The sequence below is a fragment of the Salmo salar genome, chromosome 20 (genome assembly GCF_965601325.2).
Source record: "Salmo salar chromosome 20, fSalSal1, whole genome shotgun sequence".
In the NCBI taxonomy this organism is placed as follows: domain Eukaryota; kingdom Metazoa; phylum Chordata; class Actinopteri; order Salmoniformes; family Salmonidae; genus Salmo; species Salmo salar.
This window is the reverse complement of record NC_138310.1, coordinates 66,245,738-66,266,770: the sequence shown is the minus strand read 5'-3', so window position 1 is coordinate 66,266,770 and position 21,033 is coordinate 66,245,738. Positions and strand designations below refer to the sequence as shown.

The 21,033-nt window shown below is 41.8% G+C and overlaps 1 protein-coding gene across 2 annotated transcripts in view; it reads right to left on the bottom strand.

Annotated features, from left to right (window-relative positions):
* Positions 1–7,980: 7,980 nt before the first annotated feature.
* The window catches only part of LOC106581145 (roundabout homolog 2), a 78,556-nt gene continuing 65,503 nt past the window's right edge, over positions 7,981–21,033 (bottom strand). The window contains exons 20-26 of one of the 2 annotated variants that reach the window (XM_014162986.3): positions 20,717–20,989; positions 14,864–15,002; positions 13,596–13,972; positions 11,840–11,956; positions 9,641–9,820; positions 9,206–9,345; positions 7,981–8,665 (exon numbers count right to left, since the gene is read on the bottom strand). In XM_014162986.3, the coding sequence (XP_014018461.3) occupies positions 8,654–8,665; positions 9,206–9,345; positions 9,641–9,820; positions 11,840–11,956; positions 13,596–13,972; positions 14,864–15,002; positions 20,717–20,989 (1,238 nt within the window). In that variant the 3' untranslated portion in view covers positions 7,981–8,653. Of the gene's footprint in view, positions 8,666–9,205; positions 9,346–9,640; positions 9,821–11,839; positions 11,957–13,595; positions 13,976–14,863; positions 15,003–20,716; positions 20,990–21,033 lie in introns of both variants that reach the window. The other variant, XM_014162985.3, reaches the window with a different exon arrangement.

Here is a 21,033-nt window from a genome sequence, read left to right as displayed (position 1 = left end):
TCAAGTCCGGGCTCTGGCTGGGCCACTCAAGGTCCTTCAGAGACTTGTCCCGAAGCCACTCCTGCGTTGTCTTGGCTGTGTGCTTAGGGTCGTTGTCCTGTTGGAAGGTGAACCTTCGACCCAGTCTGAGGTCCTGAGCACTTTGGAAGAGGTTTTCATCAAGGATCTCTCTGTACTTTGCTCCGTTCATCATTCCCTTGATCCTGAGTAGTCTCCCACTCCTTGCCACTGAAAAACATCCCCACAGCACCGTAGCTATGATGTGAGGTTTCCTCTAGACGTAACATTTGGCATTCAGGCCAAAGAGTTCATTCTTGGCTTCATCAGACCAGAGAATCTTTTTCTCAAGTTCTGAGAGTCCTTTAGGGGCTTTGGCAAACTCCAAGCGAGCTGTCATGTGCCTTTTACTGAGGAGTGGCTTCCGTCTGGCCACTCTACCATAAAAGCCTGATTGGTGGAGTGCTGCAGAGATGGTTGTCCTCCTGGAAGGTTCTCCTATCTCCACAGAGGAACTCTGGAGCTCTGTCAGAGTGAAATCAGGTTCTTGGTCACCTCCCTGACCAAGGCCCTTCTCCCTTGATTTCTCAGTTTGGCCAGGCAGCCAGCTCTAGGAAGAGTCTTGGTGGCTCCAAACTTCTTCCGTTTAAGAATGATTGAGGCCACTGTGTTCTTCAATGCTGCGTAAATGTTTTGGTACCCTTCCGCAGATCTGTTCCTCGACACAATCCTGTCTCAGAGCTCTACGGACAATTCCTTCAACTTCATGGCTTGGTTTTTGTTCTGACATGCACTGTCAACTGTGGGACTTTATACAGACAGGTGTGTGCCTTTCCAAATGATGTCCAATCAATTGAATTTACCACAGGTGGACTCCAATCAAGTTGTAGAAACATCTCAAAGATGATCAATGGAAACAGGATGCACCTGAGCTCAATTTCAAGTCTCATAGCAAATGGTCTGACTACTTATGTGGTAATAAGGTAATTCTGTTTTTTATTTTTAATAAATGTACCTACATTTCTCAAAACCTGTTTTTGCTTTGTCATTATGGGGTATTGTGTGTAGACTGATGAGAATATTGTTTTTAATCTATTTTTGAATAAGGCTGTAATGTAACAAAATGTGGAAAAAGGGAAGCGGTCTGAATACTTTCTGAATGCACTGTATGTTACTTGTAAATTGTTGCTCCAGCCACAACTGTTTAATAAATAGTATGGTAACAGTTGCTGAGAAGATGCCTTGGTCATTCAAGGTCACCTTTACATGGCTACTTACAATAGCTAATGTGGTTAATGAGTAGAAGTGTATTTGTAAAAGTATACTTGAAACACATAACTATACTAAATATGTAAAAACAAAAATCTGGAATTCTAATTCAAATACCATTTTAGTACACTTCTAAATTATAAGAAATATACATAAAATGTACTTTTAAGGTGTATTCAAAGTATATTTGTTTTGCTCTTTATCTAATATACAAAGAATATACAGTTGAAGTTGGAAGTTTACATACACCTTAGCCAAATACATTTAAACTCAGTTTTTCACAATTCCTGACATTTAATCCTGGTAAAAATTCCCTGTCTTAAGGTCAGTTAGGATCACCACTTTATTTTAAGAATGTGAAATGTCAGAATAATATTAGAGAGAATTATTTATTTAAGCTTTTATTTCTTTCATCACATTCCCAGTGGGTCAGAAGTTTACATCCACACAATTAGTATTTGGTAGCATTGCCTTTAAATTGTTTAACTTGGGTCAAACATTTTGGGTAGCCTTCCACAAGTTTCCCATAATAAGTTGGGTGAATTTTGGCCCATTCCTCCTGACAGAGATGGTGTAACTGAGTCAGGTTTGTAGGCCTCTTTGCTCGCACATGCTTTTTCAGTTCTGCCCACAAATTTTCTATAGGATTGAGGTCAGGGCTTTGTGATGGCCACTCCAATACCTTGACTTTGTTGCCCTTAAGCTATTTTGCCACAACTTTGTAAGTATGCTTGGGGTCATTGTCCATTTGGAAGATCCATTTGCGACCAAAATTTACTTTCTGAATGATGTCTTGAGATATTGCTTCAATATATCCACATAATTTACCTCCCTCATGATGCCATCTATTTTGTGAAGTGCAGCAGTCCCTCCTGCAGGAAAGCATCCCCACAACATGATGCTGCCAACCCTGTGCTTCACGGTTGGGATGGTGTTATTAGGCTTGCAAGCCTTCCCCTTTTAGCTCCAAACATAACGATGGTCATTATGTCTAAACATTTGTATTTTTGTTTCTTCAAACCAGAGGACATTTCTCCAAAAGTACGATCTTTGGCCCCATGTGCAGTTGCAAACCGTAGTCTGGCTTTTTCGTGGCGGTTCTGGAGCAGTGGCTTCTTCCTTGCTGAGGGGCCTTTCAGGTTATGTCGATATAGGACTCATTTTACTGTGGATATATACTGCTCAAAAAAATAAAGGGAACACTTAAACAACACAATGTAACTCCAAGTCAATCACACTTCTGTGAAATCAAACTGTCCACTTAGGAAGCAACACTGATTGACAATAAATGTCACATGCTGTTGTGCAAATGGAATAGACAACAGGTGGAAATTATAGGCAATTAGCAAGACACCCCCAATAAAGGAGTGGTTCTGCAGGTGGGGAACACAGACCACTTCTCAGTTCCTATGCTTCCTGGCTGATGTTTTGGTCACTTTTGAATGCTGGCGGTGCTTTCACTCTAGTGGTAGCATGAGACGGAGTCTACAACCCACACAAGTGGCTCAGGTAGTCCAGCTCATCCAGGATAGCACATCAATGCGAGCTGTGGCAAGAAGGTTTGCTGTGTTTGTCAGCGTAGTGTCCAGAGCATGGAGGCGCTACCAGGAGACAGGCCAGTACATCAGGAGACGTGGAGGAGGCCGTAGGAGGGCAACAACCCAGCAGCAGGACCGCTACCTCTGCCTTTGTGCAAGGAGGAGCAGGAGGAGCACTGCCAGAGCCCCGCAAAATGACCTCCAGCAGGCCACACATGTGCATGTATCTGCTCAAACAGTCAGAAACAGACTCCATGAGGGTGGTATGAGGGCCCGACATCCACAGGTGGGGGTTGTGCTTACAGGCCAACACCATGCAGGACGTTTGGCATTTGCCAGAGAACACCAAGATTGGCAAATTCGCCACTGGCGCCCTGTGCTCTTCACAGATGAAAGCAGGTTCACACTGAGCACATGTGACAGACGTGACAGAGTCTGGAGACGCCATGGAGAACGTTCTGCTGCCTGCAACATCCTCCAGCATGACCGGTTTGGCGGTGGGTCAGTCATGGTGTGGGGTGGCATTTCTTTGGGGGGCCGCACAGCCCTCCATGTGCTCGCCAGAGGTAGCCTGACTGCCATTAGGTACCAAGATGAGATCCTCAGACCCCTTGTGAGACCATATGCTGGTGCGGTTGACCCTGGGTTCCTCCTAATGCAAGACAATGCTAAACCTCATGTGGCTGGAGTGTGTCAGCAGTTCCTGCAAGAGGAAGGCATTGATGCTATGGACTGGCCCGCCCGTTCCCCAGACCTGAATCCAATTGAGCACATCTGGGACATCATGTCTCGCTCCATCCACCAACGCCACGTTGCACCACAGACTGTCCAGGAGTTGGCGGATGCTTTAGTCCAGGTCTGGGAGAAGATCCCTCAGGAGACCATCCGCCACCTCATCAGGAGCATGCCCAGGCATTGTAGGGAGGTCATACAGGCACGTGGAGGCCACACACACTACTGAGCCTCATTTTGACTTGTTTTAAGGACATTACATCAAAGTTGGATCAGCCTGTAGTGTGGTTTTCCACTTTAATTTTGAGTGTGACTCCAAATCCAGACCTCCATGAGTTGATAAATTGGATTTCCATTGATTATTTTTGTGTGATTTTGTTGTCAGCACATTCAACTATGTAAAGAAAAAAGTATTGAATAAGATTATTTCATTCATTCAGATCTAGGATGTATTATTTTAGTGTTCCCTTTATTTTTTTGAGCAGTGTAGATACTTTTGTACCTGTTTCCCCCAGCATCTTCACAAGGTCCTTTACTGTTGTTCTGGGATTGATTTGCACTGTTTGCACCAAAGCACGTTCATCTCTAGGAGACAGAACGCATCCCATGGTCCCATGGTGTTTATACTTGCGTACTATTGTTTGTACAGATGAACGTGGTCCCTTCAGGCGTTTTGAAATTGCTCCCAAGGATGAACCACACTTGTGGAGGTCTACAATGTTTTTCTGAGATCTTGGCTGATTTCTTTAGATTTTCCCATGATGTCAAGCAAAGAGGTACTGAGTTTGAAGGTTGGCCTTGAAATACATCCACAGGTACACCTCCAATTGACTCTAGCTGATAGCTGGCTAGACTAATTTACCAATCTAAAACATTGTAGCTGATGGGCTAACTGAGTGACTGTCAGACTGACATAAGAGAAAAACTGCTGATGCACAACCAAAATTTTGAAATTGCACCTTGTGTATTCTACTATTCTAACTCTGAAGGGGGGGAGGCGGCTGCTGTGATGGGGGGGGGGGGGGGGGGTGATCCGCGGGCCTACAAAAGGGGGGCTGCGGGTCCAGTTGCCCATCCTATAATTTCACTTTTTTTTTTGCTTACATCAGGGATCATCAAATATATTCAACTGCGGGCCAAATTTTTATTGCGCCAACAAGTGCTCAGCATATATAGGAACTCCTTCAACATTTTTGGAAAAGCATTCCAGGTGAAGCTGGTTGAGAGAATGCCAAGAGCTGGCAAAGCTGTCATCAAGGCAAAGGGTGGCTACTTTGAAGAATATCAAATATAAAATATATTTTGATTTATTTAACACTTGTTTTGGTTACTACGGGATTTCATATGTGTTATTTCATAGTGTTGATGTCTTCACTATTATTCTACAACGTAGAAAATAGTAAAAATAAAGAAAAACCCTTGAATGAGTAGGTGTGCCCAAACTTTTGACTGGTATGTTTTATGTGTGTCATAGGGGTCGTAAGGATAGGACCAAGGCGCAGCGGGTAAAGTGCTCATACTTAATTTAATCGATGAAAACACTTAAACAAAATAAACAAACGACAAAAAACAGTTCCACAAGGCATCCAGGCTATACAGAAAATAACCACCTACCAAAACACAGGAAAAACAGGCTGCCTAAGTATGGCTTCCAATCAGAGACAACGAAAGACACCTGCCTCTGATTGGAAGCCATACCTGGCCACACATAGAAAAAGAAACATAGAAATAGAAAACTACAACCAAAATCCCCTAGAACCAAAAAAAAAAAAAAACACACAAAACAAACACCCCCTGACCATACTACAATTACAAATGACCCCTTTACTGGTCAGGACGTGACATTGTGTTTCGTTAGGCTGAACATGTCTGTCAACAGCCAGTGATTTGCTGAGAGTTCTGTTAATATGAAATCCATTTAGCATACACTTTTATCCAAAGCAACTTACATCAGTGAGTGCATATATTTTTTTCCTATGGGTGGGTGTAGCACCCCGCGGAAATCAAACCCACCACCCTGGCAGTATGCTCTTACCAATTTAGTCACACAGGACCTCCTCAATTGTGATAGATTGTGAATTCATTTCCTAGTGTTCAAATTTTGAGTCATGCTTGAGCTAGATAAGAGTCTGAGACAAAAAAAAAGCTCCATTGTGATAGCTTCTGTGTGGCCTAATGGCATTATTATCTGTGGATCCTACATATAACTAACTCATCACTGGGCAGAAGGATAAATGCTATGTAACAGCCACTAGATGGTGCCTTCTATCAAGTCAAACATCCACATATGGAGCAAGTTCAATAGGCCTCTGTTACTCATCTAACCAGTATCTGGCCAACTGGTAATAAGCATGTGTGTGTTCCTTGTCATCCTCCACATGGTAACTGACTCCGGAGTATTTAGTCAACAGTACATGGGATCATCTCTGCAAATTCTCTCCGTGATGACATTCATGTTTGATTTATAATCTAATCTACAGTACCAGTCAAAGGTTTGGACACAACTATTCATTCAAGGGTTCATCTTTATTTTTACTATTTTCTATGTTGTAGAATAATAGTGAAGACATCACAACTATGAAATAACACATATGGAATCATGGAGTAACCCAAAAAGTGTTAAATCAAAATATATTTTACATGATTCCATTTGTTATTTCATAGTTTTGATGTCTTCACTATTATTCTACAATGGAATGAGTAGGTGTCCAAACTTTTGACTCATGCTGTATATCAGATCACATTAAATTCATAATCCCATCATCTGCCATTGATAAACATTGTGGTATTTTATATTCTTACTGTGTGTATGATGCTGAAGTGGATTCATGTTTGACCTTTTCTATATGAATCTTTAGTCAGCAGATCAGTTCTCATATCTCTAATCCCATCATATACAACTGATCAGGGTTGGGGTCAATTCCATTTCAAATCCAGTCAATAAAAAAATTATTGAAAATGGTTCCTCATTGAAAAGCATTGAATAGAATTAGAATTTTAGTCTACCTTCTGAATTGACTGTAATTGAAGTGAAATTGACCAACGCTGCCAGATATAAAAACATCTGTGGATGTTTGTCTATTTCTGTTCCTATACTAATGGGAAATAAACTATAGATTGAAAAACATTCTATACAGAGACAGACTGTATGTGAAATGGCCTTTCAGTAGTCTAACTGAGCCATGCTGGGAGAGGAGCACTGAGGGATTGTGATTCATAAAAATACCCTAATCCACAACACAAACAAGCATGCACATTTATTTTTTTTTTTTAACAATGCCCCCCCACTGCTTAACCGCTTTGCTCTACATTCTGATGGATTATCCCCAATCTTTGTGGGTCCCTGTGGACATTTGGGAGAGAGAGGAGTATTTTTGGCTCCTGAGTGGTGCAGTTGTCTAAGGCACTGCATCTCAATGAAAGAGGCGTCACTACAGTCCCTGGTTCAAATCCAGGCTGTATCACATCTGGCTGTGATTGGGAGTCCCATAGGGAGGTGCACAATTGGCCCAGCATTGTCCGGGTAGGCCGTCATTGTAAATAAGAATTTGTTCTTAACCGACTTGCCTAGTTAAATAAAAAAATTGCTTATCATACACCGTCTTGCCCAATCCCTAATTACCAACAGTCCCAGAACCCATCATACACACTAAGTAACGGTGTCCAGAAAGAATGTCCCTTTGAAGTCCAGTGACATTCTACTGACTTTAATAAGGCATGGTCTGTTCTTCTCGTGCTATTTTTACCCAATATAAAAGAAACCACCCAATCATCTTCATATATTTCTGCTCCCAGGCGCCTGTGTTCTCAAAAACCCTAAATGTTCTTACATAACAGTATCTCAAGCAGAGGTTTTCAGAACGACTTGAGACAGTATTGAAAGACAACTGCATGGATGTATTATTGATACCAGTGTACCAGTCACTAGAGAGCTCCATGCTGAGCCACAGAACAAAGGAGGTTAATATTGTACAGAGAGGAGCTTTTAGAAACCTGGGAAGAATGTCTCACAGGTGGAACAGCTCACATGCTCCTCTCTCCCAATCTCATCCACAACGCTCCCAGCCAGCCAGTTGATTTAACACACCTCACATATACTGCCCAATGTTCCACACTAAATAAAAACCTCTCCCTCCTCTGGCTACCTTTTAACTGTAGCATATCCCTGCCGGTTACAGTTCACTCTACTGTAGTTGTGGTGGGTTGTCCTCCTCACCACCTTACTATTAACTACTTTCTACTGTCTGGTAGAAAACACAATCTGAAATCTGTCTGGGTTTAGCAGTTAACTATTATATCAAAGTCAGTGCACAGCGGCACAATACAAGGAACCCAGGAAAAAGGGCACATTTTCCTCAAACGTGAATCAATATAGCAGGCATGTACAATAGGACTGATTACCGACACTTGATCGATTCCAGGAAACAGTCTAGGGAAACATGTCTTTAGAGTAACAAATGTTTTATTGGTATTTTTTAACAAATCATTCAACTGATGACAGAACATAACAATTGGTGTTCAACAAGGATATAGGTTCACACATTTTCAGCATCACAACCTAAAAGGACAAGGCTATTTCATCTGGTGTTGATAAGATCGATATGTCTGTTTAGAAGAAGTAGGAGGTTTACGCCACAATGACAGCGAGAGAGAAACTGTAAACACAAACATATGCCCAACTCTCTGATGGTCTTGTTAACAGAGTTTCTGCCTCATATCCTTTCATCACACAAACATCACCAGGGTTTCAGGGTAAACAACAAACAGAAGTACATTCAAAAATCTGTTGTATAATATCTACAGTAATTTTAAGACTTTTTCTATCCTTTTTCTCAAAATACAATATATTATCTTTATCCAAGGTCCTGTTTAAAAAAAGTTGCTAAGATGTCTATATACATCGAGGCACGACATAAAATCACATACAAATTATGAATAATCAAACGATAAAAAACACAAATATGAACCAATATCGAAAAGGCAGGTGGCAAGCCTACATGCTTTCACTTTTGTCTTCAGCTCTTCTTTGATACCATGGCAACAGGCTGGAGTTCAGCAAAACAACCTTTAAAAAAAAACCATGGCGGAGAACTTCACATCACATAATCTGCTTCCAGCTATAGGAGGTTCTGAAAGTAAACAAACATACAACACAAATCAGCGATGTGGCTGGTGCCAAAAACTAATCCTGACACTGTAATTTAGCCAAGGCTTAGCCACACAAATGTGAGTATTCCATTTATGGTTGAGCTCTTATAAATCTACTGACCTCCCATATTTGCCTACATCTATGCCATTGTCAAAACATTAATTTGACATGTCCATAATCTATCCTATGCAACATACTATAGATGAAAACACTAGTGTTGATTTGGCATTAATTTTACCAACATGTTGGATAAACTGGACCAGATTAGTATAGAGATTAAAGCAGCAGAGAGCCAGGTGGGTCTTTGGCCAGTGGGTCTCTTGGCTCTCTGTGCCACACCAATCAACACTGATTAAGATCCAAAATTGTCTTGGATTATCACCAAATCCTTGCCTTACATTTACCCACTATAGTACTAGACTTTAGGAGGACAACAACCAACACTGATAACAACTATAGGACTAACATGTCTCTACTGAGCCAGACCAGGTAGTCCTGCTGTCCTTCACACTAGACTCACCTCGTCCCTCCTCTGGGCAACTCCAGGCCCTCTCTGTCCAGTTGAAGCCCGCGAGGAGGCCCCTCCACCAAGGGAACCGTAGCCGGACATCTGACCCCGGGGCAGAAAGCTGGACGGGTAGTACGGGATTACCCCCTCATCTGCAGATGACAATATGCAATACCGCAATCACTCAAAAGTACAGCTGGAATTATATGGGTCAGATTCTAAGTGCTGGACCAGACTAGACCCCCCACCATCTCTGGCCACCTGGGTAGAGGGGATTGTTGCGCGATGTGTGCTTAAACCGATGCACTATTTTAAGTCCACTGAGGATTTGTATGCATATTAATGTAGACGGAGCATTACTAGACCTCAATCACAATATGAGTCTGTGCTTGCCGCTTTTATATTACTGTACGTGTATTTGCATTAATTAGATGGTTTGATGCATACCTTGTGAGCCCCTCATGGCAGGCCCTCTCTTCTGGGGTGAGGAGTAGTCTCCTCTCCTCTGTAGGGCCGGCGAGTTCTCCGCCGACGACGTCTGGCTACAGCCCAGCACATCAACCAGGAGCTGCATGGGGTCATCTGCTGCAGGGGGTGGGGCTGGCGGAGGGGGCAGGTCTGCACAGACTGATTGACAGCTCATGAAAAAAAAACACTGCCTTCACTCGACCACGCAGGTTGCCTCCTCAAAGCGCTGCTGTCTATCTGTTCACAGTTAAATGTACACTACAGGACTTTGAAGTGGAACTGACAGCATCTTAGCAACATTAAATATTATTAAAATCTATGACATTTAATTATATATTTTTTTTTTATACATTTTCTGACAAGTGAAAACTTAGATATGGTAATGTTCATGTTTTCATAAATTCTTAGAATGTTTGGGAATTACGAATACTAAGGTATTTGTCAAAATTCTACAGCAATATAGAGTGGGAAAGCGGCCGTGCGTTTGGACAATTAATAGACACTGCAGTAAATAAATAAATCTGTCTCGTCCAGGACCAGAGTCTACTTAGACTTGTACACCATAGCCAATCAGAGCTACAGTATAGGCCTTTATGCAAACAAGCCATTTGCACACAGGCCTGCCATCATTCACTTTGAACTGGACTGTGTGTTTACAGGCAGTTGTAACTTAGATCATTAGAACGCATTCGCCAAAAAATACACCGGAATGGATTTCTGCAAATATGTCAATACCACTTGGGAGTCCTCTTACATTTGGGAACTTTGCAGTGCTATTGATTAAACCACCATGAAAAGGTAGGCTCTCCTTCAGTTATGCACATCAACAACAAAAAGATCAACTAATGCTAGCCAGAGAAAGATGAGCTAACATCTAACAAAGGAACATTAGATAAACACTAACTTGTTCAAATAACTAGTCGTCAAAATCGCACTGATAAACGATGGGGAATTGTAGCCTACTATTCCTTTGCCACTTGCATGCCTACAATGCATGCTTATCCCAACCATGAACCAAAGCTAACTGGTTAAAGTTAGCTAGCTTGCTACTTCCTGACACAAATGAGAGAACACCTTACTCTGACCATTTTACTCGCCCTAGCAGAGCTGGTTAGGCTGTTTACATGTTGTTATCTAAAGTGTTCGTGACTAACTATTACTTTCTTTGCCTACATTTACTGACACAAGTCATATTCAGCGGATGTTGCGCATTCATAAATTTATCAGTTATTCTGTGTTCTGGCACATTCAGAAGAGAGTGATCTGAAATTGGAGTAGATAGCTAGAGTGAATTTGCAAACCAAGAGATATGCTAAATGTTAAAGTTCTTGCTAGCCAACCAAATTACACCAGCATCTCTAGCTGTGTAGAGCCACCCAAAAACAATATGAGCAGAAAAAGTCAGTCACTCCTCCAATGACATGACATCCTCCTAGCAGCTAGCTAGCGATTTAACTAACCTTAGGATCTGAGTTTTTAGCTTGCTACATAAATAGATACGCTAGCCTATTAGCCACGTTATGACTGACTAGTGATCATTGCCCTTGCTAGTTTGATTGTATTGTCATATCCAGCCTTAGTTACATTCAACCATTTTTGTCCAAAATATTGAGCCATTGAAACTGAAACAGTGCATCCCAAACAGAGGCAGCAAACAATGTACCAGGCCAACTGTGATTTACAACCTGATAGCAATATTTTTTGGACTACCAAGAAACATATTGGTGAATTATATTAATAATGCATTGACCGGCATCAATCTATTCTGCCAACAATGCCTTAGTGTACATCATGGAATGTTGAGGCAAATATAATTTATTTTTAAAACCTCTTAAGTTGTCTTGTAGCATAAACTGGGAATTAGATATTTAATATTGATATTACGATTGTTTGTTTGTTTCATACCTGGAAAGTAGTTAAAACGCTGTCAGTTCCACTTTGTGTGACCAAAATGTAAATGTGCTGTAAGGATGTGGCTTGAATCCCAAAACAGGCGTGTTACTTATGTGCATGTGCTAGCAACACACCACGAAGTTAGAGCCAGTGAGAGCCATTTCTAAGTTCTTGGAAATAATAAGATGGTGTAACTTGTTATTACAAAAGCTGTGTGTGTTGCCTTGTATAAAAGCTTCTACAAAAGAGAAGATAACATAAATGTAGCTGCCCAATATGTCTTACCTGCTTGGTCATGCAGCTCTTGTCGGTGCTGGCCCTCCCTGAGGGCTTTCTTCTTGCTTCTGGTTCTGTGGCCCTGTGTAGCGTATGAGGAGTCAGCCGGGAAAGGAGGAGATTGTCCTGACAGAAAATAACAGCGATGTCATCATCAAGAAGACATTCAGAGGGAATAAAAGATAGAGCCATCTCATAATAGATCTGATTTTCATGTACAAATACTTTGTCTTAAGTAACATAATAACATTGAAAAATTCAGGATAATTATGCAGTTATGTATTAGCCTGGTAGCAGATCTGTCTGTGCTTTAGCCAACTCCTCTTGTCCTTTCGTTGTCATGCCAAACACGGACTGTATGTATGGCAACAAATGACAAAGAACGTGGCTAAAGCACATACAGTTCTGTGACCAGGCTGGTCATTTTCAAGAGGCTAGCTACACATATTTTTTTTATTTCACCTTTATTTAACCAGGTAAGCTAGTTACCAACAAGTTCTCATTTAAAACTGCGACCTGGCCAAGATAAAGCAAAGCAACAACACAGAGTTACACATGGAATAACAAGTGTACAGTCAATAACACAATAGAAAAAAAGAGTCTATATACAGTGTGTGCAAATGGCACGAGGAGGTATGGCAATAAATAGGCCATAGTAGCAAAGTAATTACAATTTAGCAGATTAACACTGGAGTGATAGATGAGCAGATGATGGTGTGTAAGTAGTGATACTGGTGTGCAAAAGAGCAGCAAAGTAAATAAAAACAATATGGGGATGAGGTAGGTAGACTGGGTGGGCTATTTACAGATGGACTATGTATAGCTGCAGCGATCGGTTAGCTGCTCAGATAGCTGATGTTTAAAGTTAGTTAAGGAAATGTAAGTCTCCAGCTTCAGCTATTTTTGCAATTCGTTCCAGTCACTGGCAGCAGAGAACTGGAAGGAAAGGCGGCCAAAGGAGGTGTTGGCTTTGGGGATGACCAGTGAGATAAACCTGCTGGAGCGCGTGCTACGGGTGGGTGTTGTTATCGTGACCAGTGAGCTGAGATAAGGCTGAGCTTTACCTAGCATAGACTTATAGATGACCTGGAGCCAGTGGGTCTGGCGACGAATATATAGCGAGGGCCAGCCGACTAGAGCATACAGGTTGCAGTGGTGGGTGGTATAAGGGGCTTTGGTAACAAAACGGAGGGCACTGTGATAGACTGCATCCAATTTGCTGAGTAGAGTATTGTAAGCTATTTTTTAGGTGACATTGCCGAAGTCGAGGATCGGTAGGATAGTCAGTTTTACTAGGGTAAGTTTGGCAGCGTGAGTGAAGGAGGCTTTGTTGCGAAATAGAAAGCCGATTCTAGATTTGATTTTGGATTGGAGATGTTTGATATGAGTCTGGAAGGAGAGTTTACAGTCTAGCCAGACACCTAGGTATTTGTAGTTGTCCACGTATTCTAGGTCAGAACCATCCAGAGTAGTGATGCTAGTCGGGCGGGCGGGTGCGGGCCGCGAACGGTTGAAAAGCATGCATTTGGTTTTGCTAGCGTTTAAGAGCAGTTGGAGGCCACAGAAGGAGTGTTGTATGGCATTGAAGCTCGTTTGGAGGAAGGGCCAGATGTATACAGAATGGTGTCGTCTGCGTAGAGGTGGATCAGGGAATCATAATATAAATAATTATCCTATAACAGATTAGCCTATATTAATAATTATCCTAGAACTATGACAGAGGAACAGGTGTGTAAAGACAGGGGGACAGGTGTGTACAACTAACCTCCTCTGCCACTTCTCTCTGAAGTAAAGCTCTCCCCTGTGAAGGGGTCTCCCCATTGGCTGGTGTGGTATGGCCCGCTGACGTCATAGGCGTCTATATTGGCAAACAGGTTGGGGTTGGAATGGGAGACCTGGGAACTGGACTCGTAGTTGACTCGCAGGTCAAAGTGCTGCAGCGGGGGGCTGTCGTTGGGGTTGGGGGGGCGTGTCTCCTCTTGGGGGGAGGGGGGAAGCGTGGCTGTGGACTGTAGGCTGGAGGTGGTGTCCTGGGCCAGCTTCTCTCTTTTGAAGGAGGGAAGGCTGGGTAAAACCTGCCTGGAGCCATCCATCAGGTAAGTCCTTGCTGGCAGCGGGGGACACCTGTCCTCCTCATCGGAGCTACTGGGAGAGGGAGGAAGAGGAAACATGATTAGTACATGGGGGAAAGCGAGAAAAGACCCTTGGTTTAACAACTAAGAGGACCTGACACATTGAGTGAAAAACACTGCCACTATAAATCTAAGGGGTCTATCTTACACAATACTTGTACTTCATCAAGAAAACTCTTCGAGGCACATTAACAGCCATATCCAGAGACCGTAACAGTAGTTGACAGTGTTACATTTGAAAAGAGGAACCAGCAGCAATGGGTTACAAAACAGAAGACTTCAAATGATGTATGTTGCCGTGACAACGTCAGAGCAGATTTAACATAGAACATGTTATAGAAAAAGGAAAGGGCTAATCAACACTGTCAGAGGATGGCTAATGTCATTACAAAAAAAGACAACAGTCAGAACAGCTAGGTCCCTCCAGTTATGGCCACAATCTCATCTGTCACAATCAGTTAGAGGAAACTGTACACTCCCCCTGATGCAGCCACACTAAGAGTCTCTCCTGAGCCTCCAGACAAGAATGTTTATGACTTCAACTTTAACCGTAGTAAACATCACTAGAGTTTATAATCTGGTTTGAACTGGAGGTCAGGTTCTGGCCCTAACGTCATGAACTCTTGCTATGTAGTTCAGGTAAACTAGCAGGTCAAATAGAGTGCAAGACATACATTCAATCTAAACACAGCCCTCATATGAGGGCGTCAGAGAATTGATAAAAAGGACACATCAGGAAAAATCACAATGAGTTATGGAGAAAGTGTGCAATATGTAGCAACTTCAGCACTACTAGTTCTCTTTCCCTGTACTGCCATTTCCCTCCTGAACACCGGGAGGGAAATGCTAACAAGCTATCCCATGGGAGGGTGTCTACAGGGGATATAGCGCTGGGTGTTACCTGTTCCTCCCCTCATCCTGAGCTCTCTTGGTGTAACCACGTCCTTTATTAGCAGGCAGTGGTAGAGACAGAACGTCCTCCCAGTTGAGTGGTGCAGGCTTAAATGGAGGACACACTGACCTCTGCTTCACCAGCTTGGCTACAGTACAGAGAGAAAGCAGACAACCCACACACTTAGTTAAATCAAGCTGAAGAGAACATTGGTATATATATATATATATATATATATATATATATATATATATATATATATATATATATATATATATATATATATATATATATATATACACACATACATACATACACACACTTGAAGTCGGAAGTTTACATACACTTATGTTGGAGTCATTAAAACTCATTTTTCAACCACTCCACAAATTACGTTTTTTTATCCGGCCGTGCAAACACTGCCCCCTAGCTGTTGGGGCTAGGGGGCAGTGTTTGCACGGCCGGATAAAAAAACGTACCCGATTTAATCTGGTTACTACTCTTGCCCAGAAACGAGAATATGCATATAATTAGTAGATTTGGATAGAAAACACTCTAAAGTTTCTAAAACTGTTTGAATGGTGTCTGTGAGTATAACAGAACTCATATGGCAGGCCAAAACCTGAGAAGATTCCATACAGGAAGTGCCCTGTCTGACAATTTGTTCTACTTCTAGGGCATCTCTATCAAAAATACAGCATCTCTGCTGTAACATGACATTTTCTGAGGCTTCCATTGGCTCTCAGAAGGCGCCAGAAAGTGGAATGACGTCTCTGGGTGAAAAAAAAGCAGGAGTTTGTGAGTGGTCAGGCTGAGAACACTGACACTGCAGTGCGCGTCCACGAGAGGACTCCATGATTTTCTCGCCATTTTACGAGAAAAATCGCATAAAAATGTATTTTAAACAGCGTTTGACATGCTTCGAAGTAATGCATCACCCTTCGGATAGGGACCTCAACGCACGAACAAAACGGAGCTATTTCGATATAACTATGGATTATTTCGAACCAAAACAACATTTGTTGTTGAAGTAGAAGTCCTGGGAGTGCATTCTGACGAAGAACAGCAAAGGTAATCCAATTTTTCTTATAGTGAATCTGAGTTTGGTGAGGGCCAAACTTGGTGGGTGTCAAATTAGCTAGCCGCGATATCTACTCAGAATATTGCAAAATGTGCTTTCGCCAAAAAGCTATTTTAAAATCTGACACCGCGATTGCATAAAGGAGTTCTGTATCTATAATTCTTAAAATAATGGTTATGTATTTTGTGAACGTTAATCGTGAGTAATTAAGTAAATTCACCGGAAGTTTGCGGTGGGTATGCTAGTTCTGAACATCACATGCTAATGTAAAAAGATGGTTTTTGATATACATATGAACTTGATTGAACAAAACATGCATGTATTGTATAACATAATGTCCTAGGAGTGTCATCTGATGAAGATCCTCAAAGGTTAGTGCTGCATTTAGCTGTGGTTTTGGTTTTTGTGACATATATGCATGCTTTGAAAATGGCTGTGTGATTATTTTTGGCAGGGTACTCTCCTGACATAATCTAATGTTTTGCTTTCGCTGTAAAGCCTTTTTGAGATCGGACAGTGTGGTTAGATTAACGAGTCTTGTCTTTAAAATGGTGTAAAATAGTCATATGTTTGAGAAATTGAAGTTATAGCATTTATGAGGTATTTGTATTTCGTGCCACGCAATTCCACTGGCTGTTGACTAGGGTGGGACGCTTGCCAGGGAGGTTAACAAACTATAGTTTTGGCAAGTCGGTTAGGACATCTACTTTGTGCATGACACGTAATTTTTTCCAACAATTGTTTACAGACAGATTATTTCACTGTATCACAATTCCAGTGGGTCAGAAGTTTACATACACTAAGTTGACTGTGCCTTTAAACAGTTTGGAAAATTCCAGGTGATGATGTCATGGCTTTAGAAGCTTCTGATTGGCCAATTGACATAATTTGAGTCAATTGGAGGTGTACCTGTGGATGCATTTAAAGGACAACCTTCAAACTCAGTGCCTCTTTGCTTGACACCATGGGAAAAATCAAAAGAAAATCAGCCATGACCTCACGAAAAAAAAAAAGAATTGTAGACCTCCGCAAGTCTGGCTCATCCTTGGGAGCAATTTCCAAATGCCTGAAGGTACAACGTTCATCTGTACAAACAATAGTACGCAAGTATAAACACTGTGGGACCACGCAGCTGTCAAACCGCTGAGGAAGGAGACGCGTAAAACGAGTCCTATATCGACATAACCTGAAAGGCCGCTCAGCAAGGAAGAAGCCACTGCTTCAAAACCGCCATAAAAAAGCCAGACTACAGTTTACAACTGCACATGGGGCCAAAGATCGTACTTTTTGGAGAAATGTCCTCTGGTCTGATGAAACAAAAATAGAACTGTTTGGCCATAATGACCATTGTTATGTTTGGAGGAAAAAGGGGGAGGCTTGCAAGCCAAAGAACACCATCCCAACCGTGAAGCACAGGGGTGGCAGCATCATGTTGTGGGGGTGCTTTGCTGCAGGAGGGACTGCTGCACTTCACAAAATAGATGGCATCATGAGGGAGGTAAATTATGTGGATATATATTGAAGCAAAATCTCAAGACATCATTCAGAAAGTTAATCTTGGTCGCAAATGGATCTTCCAAATGAACAATGACCCCAAGCACACTTCCAAAGTTGTGGCAAAATGGCTTAAGGACAACAAAGTCAAGGTATTGGAGTGGCCATCACAAAGCCCTGACCTCAATCATATAGAAAATTTGTGGGCAGGACTGAAAAAGCGTGATGCGAGCAAGGAGGCCTACAAACCTGACTCAGTTACACTAGCTCTGTCAGGAGGAATGGGCCAAAATTCACCCAACTTATTATGGGAAGCTTGTGGAAGGCTACCCAAAACGTTTGACCCAAGTTAAACAATTTAAAGGCAATGCTACCAAATACTAATTCAGTTTATGTAAACTTCTGAACCACTGGGAATGTGATGAAAGAAATAAAAGCTGAAATAAATCATTCTCTCTACTATAATTCTGACATTTCACATTCTTAAAATAAAGTGGTGATCCTAACTCACCTAAGACAGGTCATTTTACTAGGATTAAATGTGAGGAATTGTGAAAAACTGAGTTTAAATGTATTTGGATAAGGTGTATGTAAACTTCCGACTTCAACTGTATATACACATACAACCGTTCAAAAGTTTGGGGTCACTTAGAAATGTCCTTGTTTTTGAAAGAAAAGCACATTTTTGTCCATTAAAATAACATCAAATTTATCAGAAATACAGTGTTGACATTGTTAATGTTGTAAATGACTATTGTAGCTGGAAAGCCTGCCTAGAAGCCCAGCATCCTGGAGTCGTCTCTTCACTGTTGACGTTGAGACTGGTGTTCTGGGGGTACTATTTAATGAAGCTAGCAGTTGAGGACTTGAGGCGTCGGTTTCTCAAAACTACACTCTAATGTACTTGTCCTCTTGCGCACCCGGGCCTCCCACTCCTCTTTCTATTCTGGTTAGAGCCAGTTTGCGCTGTTCTGGGAAGGGAGTCGTACACAAGACTGTACAAGATCTTCAATTTCTCGGACAGAATAGCCTTCATTTCTTAGAACAAGAAAAGACTAACAAGTTTCAGAAGAAAGTTCTTTGTTTCTGGCAATTTTTTGCCTGTAATCGAACCCACAATTGCTGATGCTCCAGATACTCAACTAGTCTAAAGGCCAGTTTTATTGCTTCTTTAATCAGAACAACAGTTTTCAGCTGTGCTGACATAATTGCAAAAGGGTTTTCTAATGATCAATTAGTCTTTTAAAATGATAAACTTGGATTAGCTAACACAACGTGCCATTGGAACACAGGAGTGATGGTTGCTGATAATGGGCCTCTGTTCGCCTATGTAGATATTCCATTAAAATTCATCCGTTTCCAGCTACAATAGTCATTTACAACATTAACAATGTCTACACTGTATTTCTGATCAATTTGATGTTATTTTTTTTTTTTAAAACAAGAACATTTCTAAGTGACCCCATACTTTTGAATGGTAGTGTACATACACACACTAGTTTTTGGTTACTACATAATTCCATGTGTGTTATTTCATAGTTTTCATTTCATACAATGTAGAATAGTTAATGAGGGTGTTTGTGTGTAGACATCAAATCTATGAAATAACATACACACACACACTTTTTTGGTTACTACATGATTCAATGTGTTATTTCATAGTTTTGATGTCTACACAAACACACACACCCTCATCAACTATGTAACAAAGTTAGCTACAGTACCAATCAAAAGTTTGGACACACCCACTCAAGCGGTTTTCTTTATTTTGACTATTTTCTACATCGTAGAATAATAGTGAAGACATCAAAACTATGAAATAACATCATGTAGTAACCAAAAAAGTCTTAGACAAATCAAAATATATTTTAGAGTCTTCAAAGTAGCCACCAATTGCCTTGATTACAGGTTTGCACACTCTTGGCATTCTCTCAACCAGCTTCATGAGGTAGTCACCTGGAATACATTTCAATTATCAGGTGTGCCTTGTTATACATTTATTTGTGAAATATATATTTCCTTCTTAATGTGTTTAAGCCAATCAGTTGTGTTGTGACAAGGTGGAGGGGGGGGGGGGGGGGGGCAAAGAGAAACGACAGTATGCAAAGACAAACGACAGTTCATCATTACTTTCAGGTCAGTCAATCGGGAAGATTTCCAGTCTCAAAAACCATCAAGTGCTATGATGAAACTGGCTCTCATGAGGACCGCCACAGGAAAGGAAGATCCAGAGTTACCTCTGCTGTGGAGGATAAGTTCATTAGAGTTACCAGCCTCAGAAATTTCAGCCCAAATAAATGCTTCAAAGTTCAAATAACAGACACACCTCAACATCGACTGTTCAGAGGAGACACAGAGTAGGTGAACGGATGATCTCCGCATGTGCGGTTCCCACCGTGAAGCATGGAGGAGGAGGTGTGATGGTGTGGGGGTGCTTTGCTGGTGACACTGTCAGTGATTTATTTAGAATTCAAGGTACACTTAACCAGCATGGCTGCCATAGCATTCTGCAGCGATACGCCATCCTATCTGTTTTGCGCTTAGTGGGACTATCATATGTTTTTCAACAGGACAATGACCTAGAAGGAGAGTGATGGAGTGCTGCATCAGATGACCTGGCCTCAACAATCACCCGACCACAACCCATTTTTTTATTGAACCTTTAACTACGCAAGTCTGTTAAGAACAAATTCTTATTTACATTGACGACCTATACCGGTCAAACCCGGACGACATTGGGCCAATTGTGCGCCGCCCTATGGAAATCCAGTCACGGCCGGTTGTGATAAAGCCTGGAATCGAACCAGGGTGTCTGCAGTGACACCTCTAGCACTGAGATGCAGTGCCTTAGACTGCTGCGTCACTCAGGAGCCCAGTACAATTGAGATGGTTTGGGATGAGTTGGGGCCACAGAGTGAAGAAAAAGCAGCCAACAAGTGCTCAGCATATGTGGGAACTCCTTCAAGACTGTTGGAAAAGCATTCCAGGTGAAGCTGGTTGAGAGAATGCCAAGAGTGTGCAAAGCTGTCATCAAGGCAAGGCATTTGAAGACTTAAATATTTTGATTTGTTTAACACTTGTTTGGTTACTACATGATTCCATATGTATTATTTCATAGTTTCTGATGTCTTCACTATTACTCTACAATGTAGAAACAGTAAAAAGAAAGAAAAACCCTGGAATGAGTAGGTGTGTCCAAACTTTTGACTGGTACTGTATATCCTCACCACTTAACATTCCTTGAGCCCTTAACTACAGTACATGAGAAGTGTAATAGGTGCCTGTACCATTGCTTATCTTGGCGTACTCTACAGACTGTCCAGACTGGATGGTCCACTGGTCCAGGTCTTGCACCAGACTGAAGAGGCCCGAGTTGGAGAGGACGGGGGTACTGGCATAGGAGTCAGGGCCCTGGGTGCAGGGGGTGTTGGAGTATGTGTTGTAGTAGGCTAAACCCTGCAAGTCCTCAGCAGCAGCTGTATTGATGGTGCTGTAGATGGGACTGTCAGTTGACACTGAGCTGTATTTCTCAGACTGGCTCAGGTAATTGGAGATGGCAACTGCAGAGAGAAATAGAAAGTCATTAAAACATTTAAAAAGTCAA